The 9816-nt window shown below is 36.9% G+C and overlaps 1 protein-coding gene across 5 annotated transcripts in view; it reads right to left on the bottom strand.

Moving 5' to 3' along the window:
• Positions 1-3849: 3849 nt before the first annotated feature.
• The window catches only part of LOC120471340 (receptor-type tyrosine-protein phosphatase mu), a 231231-nt gene continuing 225264 nt past the window's right edge, over positions 3850-9816 (bottom strand). For all 5 annotated transcript variants that reach the window (XM_089131628.1, XM_089131630.1, XM_089131629.1 and 2 more), the window contains 3 exons: positions 7825-7988; positions 6018-6153; positions 3850-4999 (listed from right to left, as the gene is read on the bottom strand). In XM_089131628.1, coding sequence (XP_088987754.1) covers positions 4946-4999; positions 6018-6153; positions 7825-7988 — 354 coding nt within the window. In that variant the 3' untranslated portion in view covers positions 3850-4945. The remainder of the gene's footprint in view (positions 5000-6017; positions 6154-7824; positions 7989-9816) is intronic.

Here is a 9816-nt window from a genome sequence, read left to right as displayed (position 1 = left end):
TTTGTTTTAATCCAGACTGTGATATAACTCATCCATGTGTGTGTGTGTGTGTGTGTGTGTGTGTGTGTCCATCACAGTCTCTTGCAGGTTATATTTAACTAGTGTTAACCCTGTGGAATCTCAAACTCAAGCTCTGATTACAAACACACACTCGCTTTCCTCATTACAGTCAGACTTAATGAGCACAGAACACAAATCTAACAGCAGAATGTGAGTGTGTGTGTGTGTGTGTGTTTGTGTTCTGTGCTCATAGTCTGATTGTAATGTGTGTGTGTGTGTGTGCATGTGTGCGCGTTCAGAAGATGAATCACGCAGACGGTGAACACACCATATGCAGTTATGATGCTTTTTTGTGTTTAATTTTCTTGATCTTGACGATATTCGCTTTCATGGAAAAGAGTTTAATGTAAAAGTTTATACAGAGATCTCATCATTTCCAGATGTCACGATTTCCCTCGCTTATTTTGATATTGTTTAGTCTTGCTGTTTCTTTTGTTATTTGCTGTGGTTTTGGTTCCTGTTAGCCTCTGTTTCCATGAAAACTCAGTATCCACACCATCACCATTCCTCAGTTTGCCTGTGTCCGAAATCAATCCATATACCCTTAAAAGGCCATTCTTTGAGCTGACAGACATTTAGTGGTGTCCGAAACCACTGTGGACGTTATCGAGCGCACTCATTCAATCCCATAATGCACTGTGAGAGTCACACGGCGAATCAATTCCTGCTTCTGACCAGTAGATGGCGCCACAGCCAAATCATCCGTTTCCAAACCGCTGGTCCAATGTGGCTATAGCGAAATATCATACAGATACAGGGGTTGGACAATGAAACTGAAACACCTGGTTTTACAACACAATAATTTGTTAGTATGGTGAGGGCCTCATTTTGCATCCAAATACAGCACCAATTCATCTTGGGAATGACAGATAGAAGTCCTTCACAGTGACCAGAGGGATTATGAGCCGTTCCTCTTCCAGAACAGTGTCCAGGTCACTATATGATGCTGGTGGACTCGCTCCTCCAAAACACCTCAATAATATTTAGATCTGATGACTGTGCATGTTCAACGTCACTTTCATCTTCATCAAACCCTTCTGTCACAAGTCTTGCTGTGTGTGTTGGTGCATGATCATGCAACGCGTTCTCATCCCAAAGCGCCATATATAGGACGCTTTTGCAAAAGCGTAAATATCCAATATATATAGCGCTTTGGGATGAGAACGGGCTCGATCATGATACACGGTTTGAGCATCAGGTGCTCATGATCCTCCAGAAGGGTTTGGTAGTCCTCGGCAGTGTCGTGTCCATCAAATACAATCAGGATTGTCATGATATTGGAGCTCAAACCATCACTGATCCACCCGTGCTTCACTCTGAAGATTGGCCGCCAGGCATATAGATGTGAAACCTCCAACATTGGCCGGTGTTTCAGTTTCATTGTCCAACCCCTGTATTTAAATGCCCTTTAAATTGATAATTAAATTGTTTGATTAAGGTTTACACATGGTATTTTCCACAACAGAGTTCGAGATAAATAGTTTCATTATATTTGGAGGGAGCTGCCGGTTTGCAATTCAGATGATTAAGCAAGAGGAGTAAATGATGACAAACTTTGACGTTGACTTGATAAAGCCAGGTCTGAACTTATAATATAACTTTAAAAAGCTTGAAATTTGAAGTCAGAACGTACAAAATAAAAACTAATTGAACATATTCATGCTAATAGGCTAACATGTTCATGCATTTGGCACTTATATGGCACTTTCATATGTAGCCTAAAGCGCTTTACAATCATATCAGGATTTGTAACAATAACATGTTGTTAGCATTATTTAACACATTGCTAGCATGTTTTAGCATGTTACTAGAATAAGTTAACATGTTTTGTTAACAAGATTTAACATGTTGCTGATTTAGCATAATGCTAACCCAGACAGCAAACTGACATTGAATCAACGTGGAAACGACGTCTCTCATGACATCGAAACAACGTTGATTTTGCTCATCGAATGAACCAACGTCAGACGCTGCATTCTTCAAAGCCAAATGAAAATCGAAAATTGGTTTGCTTTCGTTGAAACAACGCGTTGATTTCAAGTTGATTTTCCGTTAGTTTTGAAAGAATGACGCGTCTGACGTTGGTTCAACGTTAATTCGATGAGCAAAACAATATCAGATCAACGTTGTTTCGATGTCATATTTCCACGTTGATTCAATGTCAGTTTGCTATCTGGGAAAGGCGTGGGGGGATCATCATTAAATCATTTTTCTTTAAGTAGCAAGTTATATTTCCCCCCGTGATTTCTTCTCCTTCAAAATACTCTATTTTCTGTTGAAGACTCATATAGGGAACGAATTTAACCCTGTGTCATTTGTGTCACTCATGCAACAAATAAAAAGGAAATGTTGGCTCTACACACTGCCCACCACTGTATCATGCAGACTCTTCTGTAGGCCTTAAATTGCAAATATTGCGTTTCGTCATTTTTGGTGGAGTATTCGCGGAGATATTAGCCGAAAACCCGACCGCCGGCCGCGCTCTGAGATGGCGCCACGAGCTCAGGAGAAAATCGCAAATATCTCGGCGAAAAATCAACGTGTCGATGCCAAATTTTTATCGAGTGGAGAACGGACCGAGACCTTTTGAAAGAGACCACCCCCAGCACCGTGGCCCCCCGGGGGCCCGAGATACAGGCCCCCAAAGCCCCCCCGGAAGAGAAAAACGCAAATATCTCAGCGAAAACTCAACGTATCTGCCGGAAACCGGACTCCTTCGAACCGTCTCGCCGAACTGAACAAAACCATATGCGCTTTGTCATTTTGTCATTGGCGGATTATCCTCGGAGATATTAGCCGAAAACCGTCGGCCGCACGAAATGGCGCCACGAGCTCGGGAGAAAATCGCAAATATCTCGGCGAAAAATCAACGTGTCGACGACAAATTTTTATCGAGTGGAGAACGAACGGATAACTTTCGTAAGAGTAAAATAAATAAATAAATAAATAAATAAAAAATATAGTAGGCCTACAATCATTTCATTGAGAAAAAAAAATTGGTAATTTTTGACCGACACCCGAACTGGACTATTAAGTCTTAATGTAGCCTACAAAAGTTTTCACCCCCTCAATGAAAGTCTATGGGAGCTTTCGTAGGTTAGATTGTCCGTTTAACAAAAAAAAAAAAAAAAAAAATATATATATATATGATGTTGGATTAGTAGAAAAGATCCCAGACGGCAGCATCACTGTGGATCTCACGTGCACCGGATCTGGGCCGACTCGTTGTTGCTGTCTGGGATACACCTGTTATGATGTGAATCATAATTATGAGATTAAAAAAAGAAGAAGAAATAATTATGATTTAAGACATTAGCAACTTTTTTAATCTAAGTGACTTGTGCTAATTTTAATTGTTTTATCTAATAATGACTTCCATCACTCAAGAAAATGCTTGAAAAAAATGCTTTTGTAAATCATAATTATAATATAACTCAAAGTTATGATGTGAGTCATAATTATGAGATTAAAATTAAATAAATTATGGCTGTCATTATGACTTATTACAATTTAGTGAATCATAATTAATGATATTTGTGCCAAATTTCGATTTACCAAAGCATAATTTTCTTATTTTGTAGTTATGGGCTTCCATTCAAAACTTTTTATGTTTGTTATCATTGTCTGATGAAAGTCGTATTCAATAAAGTTTTGAGTGACACTGTTTACAACAAGGTTCTATGAGTTAACTAAATAATTATAAAGCAATTATTAATCTTACTTTATGCTAATGTCTACATTTACATCAATATTTGCACCTGTTGATGATATTATTTAATGGACCTGAGCTGACGTGAACAGCTGTATTTTTATTAATGGACTGAAAAATGGATAAAACATCAGAAATGAAAGATTGTAAGTGATGAACAGGCAGACATTTGTTGATCCATACAATATATTTGATCATGTACAATATGAACCAGTACAAGATGATTGTCTGGAATAAATATCACAGCACACCTCATATATTTACAGTATAAACAAAATATTAAAAACACGTGCAAACAATAAAACGGAAAGGAAAGCAAGTAAAGAAGGAGCGATCGCGTCGATGATGTCACTTCTTTGTATGTTACGATGTTTTAAATGTTTACACTCATCATCAAACACTCGCGCGCGATCAGTCCGTCCAGCACAGACGTCTCATTAATATGCAAATTAGGCTCATTAGAGACTGTGACATATTCATGAGGTTCTCATTCGTTTGTCAGTTCAGCAGTGTGTGTGTGAATAAACGACACTTCATTCGGGTGGATAAGAGCATAAAACACATTTTTTTTTTAAAAAACGTCTTTTTTTCCAGCACAAATATCTAAACATTCAAAAACGTGTCAAAAAAGTGAGTTTGTGCTTAAAACGAGAACTTTTTACTTGTTTTTACTTTGATTTTTGGCAGATATTTGATCTTGTTTAAATCGCAAACTCGCTTCATGATGAAATTGTGACGTTCTTGGAATATTGCAGTATCTCTCGCTTCTCTGAGGATGTGGGCGGGGCTTTAACCTGTCACTCACATGAGATCAGCCAATAGCAAACCACAACCGTCCAATCAATTCCTCACAGACACAATCAAGCCCCGCCCACATGTGTTTTAGTTCCTGAAGCGCTTAGAGGAGAGAAAACGAGTGAAATCATGATAACTTTAAATATCTTCAGTCATTTTGCTTCTTCTCCAGTAAATGTTTCTTGATTTTAAATGTTTAGACATTATTGCTGGAAAACCAGGCAGAAATAAGTGTGTCGGAGCAGGACTGGAAACAGACGCAGGAGTTGAATCTTCTCTTCATGAAGTCTTCATTTTAAAGATATACAAGCCGACTGTACACACACACACACACACACACACACACACACACACACACACACACACACACACACACTGCAGTTAGCCTGAGTTCAGATACTCCAGCGCCACTTCATAGCAGAACTTGTACTGATCCTGAAACAGACGAAACGACGTGAATTAGATCAAGTTCTGTACATGTATGCAAATTAGCACATCATTTAATTAGCTAATGCATCATTTGCATATCCAAACTAGGGCTGTGCAAAAATTAATTGTGATTAATCGCATCCAAAATAAAAGTCTGTGTTTACATAATATATTTGTGTGTGCTGTATATAATTATTTTGTATATATAAATACACACACATGCATGTATATATTTAAGAAAATGTGTTATTCATATATAAAATATTTATATTTATATAATATAGATTTTGTATTTATATAGCCTATATATATATATATATATACAGAATTTAAGTGCAAATAATTCTTAAATATATACATGCATGCATAGGTATTTATATATACAAAATAATTATATACAGCACACACAAATATATTATGTAAACACAGACTTTTATTTTGGATGCGATTAATCGCAATTAATTTTTGCGCAGCCCTAATCCAAACATAAAACTTCAAAATTTGGTAACACTTTACAATACGCTAATCAAATAGTATTGCTCATTGTTAGTTCATGTAATAATCTTTGTTCATGTTAGTTATTAAAATCCAGCTGTTCATGTTAGTTCACAGCGCATTAACTATAGAGTTCACAAGATTTTAATAATGCATTAGTAAATGTTGAAATTAGCATGAACAGAGATTAATAAATCCTGCAGTTCAGTATTAGTTCATGGATTGAATGTGTTTAAGTAATGTGTTACCGTAATGTAAATGTGATCACCGGATTGGGGAAAATGTGGTCTATTAGTCACGTTTACTCTATTTTAATATTATTTTATATTTTAATTTAGTCAAATTTAACATTTATGGAGCTGATCCCACTGGAGAAGCTTTTTATCTTCTATATATCAGTGAACAAGCAAATGTATTCGCTCTTAAAGTGACAGTATCCTAATGATGCCGTCTGTGTCGTTAATGTTAGAGGTTATGGGTAATGGGTTGTCATGTGACTGATTCTGGGATGCATTAGATGGAACGGTACCAGAAGGTCCACCATGTTGGGCTTGTTGTTGCGCAGTGTTTTGACGGCGTGAAACACGTCGACGGATCGCTGGTGTCGAAGCATCTCGCTCACGATACTGATGGCACAGAACGTCCCACTGCGCCCGCCACCGTTCCTGCGACACACACACACACACACACACACACACACACACACACACACACACACACACACACACACACACACACACACACACACACACACACACACACACACACACACACACACACACACACACATTACTGAGATTCAGAGTTTCATCAGGAACACCTCATACACTCATAAAGGAAAATGTGTTTTTGTGGCAACTGTGTTCAACACTGATTATAATCATAACTGTTATTATGATCATCAGATCCTCATATTAGAGTGATTTCTGGAGGATCATGTGACTCTGAAGACTGGAGTAATGATGCTTTGATCACAGGAATAAATTACACTTTACTGTATATTCACATAGAGAACTGATGATTTACATTACAATAATATTTCACTGTTTTTACTGTATTTTTGATCAGCATTGGTGAGCAGAAGAGACGTCTTTCAAAAACATTAAAACATCTTAAATATTAAAAACATGTACGAACCACGAGTTCAGTAAACATAGTTTGTGTTTCAGACACATATTAATGATTTACATCTTTACAATAGCAAGAGTGACTTTGTAAATATATAAATACAGATACACTAGTGGAATAATTATGATTTAATGTTTCTGAGAGAGTCTCTTCTGTTCACCAGGGCTGTTTATTTGATCAAAAATGTTGTAAAAATAGTGAAATATTATTGTAATGTAAATCATCAGTTTTCTATGTGAATATACAGTAAAGTGTAATTTATTCCTGTGATCAAAGCTGAATTTCTCCAGTCGTCATTGGAGTGCAGTTGCGGAGTCCGGCCACTCGGTGGCGCTGTTTCTCTTCACGCCAGATGAAGTCAAACACACCTTCAGGAAACCACTGAGGAGATGATCAGTGTTACTACTGTGATCAGAGAGCATTATGGGTTCGTTTTTGAGTAGTTTCAAATCTGAATTTGCAGAAATATGAACAGAATTGGATACGCAAACTTCATCAGAAATGAGACGAATGCAGATTCAGCTTTAAAACAGCCGTACAGAAGATGGCAGAGTTAGTGTGTAGTTCTCATCTGATTATTCAGGAGTGAAAGTTTAGTTCAAGATTCAGTCAGTCGACATTCTCCATTAAATCCGAAACGTATAAAGGGAATGTAAATAGTTATAAAATGAAAGTAAACAGAATAAAACTAATTAAATTATGAGCATGCAAAAAATGCTTATTAATTTAATTAAATCATAAAATTACAACAAAAAAAACTGTTTTGTGATTTTTACAAACTTGAGTAGATGTGTGTGTGTGTTTTGCTATTCTACTATATATAGTTTCCTCCAGATCTGCTACAGTTGATTCACTAAATGATTTTTTTGAGGGTTTTAACTGTAATTTCTGTCATATAAAAGTTGAGTAATCTATTGGTTCAGTCTCCTCAGATTCTCTTCATTAACGCATGATTCTTTCTTCAAAATCAAGACAAAACAAAGTTTCCGACTCCGAACACCTCGGAGCTCCCATTGGTCCATGTGTTGATGATGTAATAAGTGGGCGTGGCTCTGAGGCTCCGCCCTCTTCGAGGTGTAAATCCTCATGTCTTGTGATTTTTCAGATGATCACACTGAGAGACGCTCTATGACAGAGACTGAAGCTGCATCTACTGTAGAAATAAACACGTCCTCATCTGTATGATCAGAGTTGCGTTGGTCACTCACAGACAGTGGACGACCGTGCGGCCCTCTCCGCCGTCGTACTCCTCCTGCCACTTGTCCACCTGATGGATGAGCTTCAGGAAGGAGCGCTTGGACACGGGAGTGTCCCGGTACATCGGCCAGCCCAGAAACTGGAACTGCTGGACCATCCGGTACCCGTCCTGAGGCTGAAACACACACACACACACACACACACACACACACTTGATTATTCTCCTCATATTCTGTGAGTGAGTGTGTCTGTAGATGCGTTTCCATTACCCTTCAATTTGCGCAAATTGAAATTACGAAATGAAAATACGCTCAATCGAAACTCCCGTTTATCGCAAAAAAGTTTTTACGCTCGCATGAGGAGGTTTTTATGGAAGCTTGTTTCCGCCACTGAATAAAAAAATAAAATAAATAATTGCGACTTTTTATCTCACAATTCTGACTTTTTTTCTCACAATTGCGAGATAAAAAGTCCGAATTGCGAGATAAAAAGTCAGAATTGTGAGACATAAAGTCGCAAAGCGAGTTATAAAGTCAGAATTGCGTGATATAAAGTCGCAATTGCGAGTTATAAAGTCAGAATTGCGAGATAAAAAGTCAGAATTGTGAGACATAAAGTCGCAAAGCGAGTTATAAAGTCAGAATTGCGTGATATAAAGTCGCAATTGCGAGTTATAAAGTCAGAATTGCGAGTTATAAAGTCAGAATTGCGAGATATAAAGTCAGAATTGCGAGATATAAAGTCAGAATTGTGAGATTTAAACTATTCTGATGGGGGAAAAAGAATTGGCCTAATAAGTCGCAATTGCGAGTTTATATCTCACAATTCTGAGAAAAGATGTCAGAATTTCGACATATAAACTCGCAATTATGTGTTATAAAGTCAGAATTGCGAGATGTAAACTCGCAATTGTGAGAAAAAAAGTCGCAATTCTGACTTTATAACACACAATTCTGACTTTATATCACACAATTCTGACTTTATATCTTGCAATTCTGACTTTATAACTCGCAATTGCGTCTTTATATCACGCAATTCTGAGAAATAAAGTCAGAATTGTGAGACATAAACTCGCAATTGTGAGAAAAAAAGTCAGAATTGTAAGATAAAAAGTCACAATTCTTTATTATATTTTTTATTCAATGGCGGAAACAAGCTTCCATAGGTTTTTCAGGCAATTCGAAAAAGGATTTTTTCGCAAAACTGCAATGGAAACGGATTTTGCGCATTTACAGTCACCTGACTTAGAAGAAGACGGAGTGTGTTTTAGGTCCGTGTCCGCAAATAATAATAATAATTATCATCATTAGCCTATTATAACATTTATTAGGCTAAATATGTAGAAGACGCTTTTATCCAAAAAAGGAACAAAGCAATTCGTCACATCTCATTCATAGTACAGGTTGGACAATAATAATAATAGGGCTAAGATTATCACAAATTAACACTCGATTTTAACCAATATATCCAAGAGTGTGTGTGGAGTTTGACACTTTCATTTTCCCATCAACAGTGGAATCAACTTAAAATACTCTAGCATTTCTGGTTATACAGAAAATAATAATACATTATTCGCAGCTACTTTTATTTGCGTAATGTCACAATAACAAGAAAACGTTGTGCTTTTGTAAAATAACATAAAACAATCAGGCGTGCTTTATGATCTTCGTGAACTTTATAGACTAAAGCTTGAAATGTCCACTTTAAAAAGAACAAATTCGAATCGTAAACTAATACTTTCTGATTATGTAATCCGTATGAAAGGTGCCGTTCTCTCTGAAGGTGCATCCGGAGATTACGTTTTTAGCTCGTTATTTTTTCAGACGCATTTATAATAATTCACCTACACAGCACTGCGGGGAAAATATCATAAATATCCATGTTCTAATTTGGCCTTAGAAAACCAGTAAAATCTACATTTTTTCCCCAAAAAATAATTTGTGAATATTTTAAATGTTTTAAAGGGGGCAAAAAGTCATAAACAAATATCTGAAATTTCGTTG

Source organism: Pimephales promelas, chromosome 5 (assembly GCF_988280905.1).
Source record: "Pimephales promelas chromosome 5, fPimPro1.hap1.1, whole genome shotgun sequence".
Taxonomy (NCBI): domain Eukaryota; kingdom Metazoa; phylum Chordata; class Actinopteri; order Cypriniformes; family Leuciscidae; genus Pimephales; species Pimephales promelas.
This window is presented reverse-complemented; position numbering and strand designations above follow the sequence as displayed.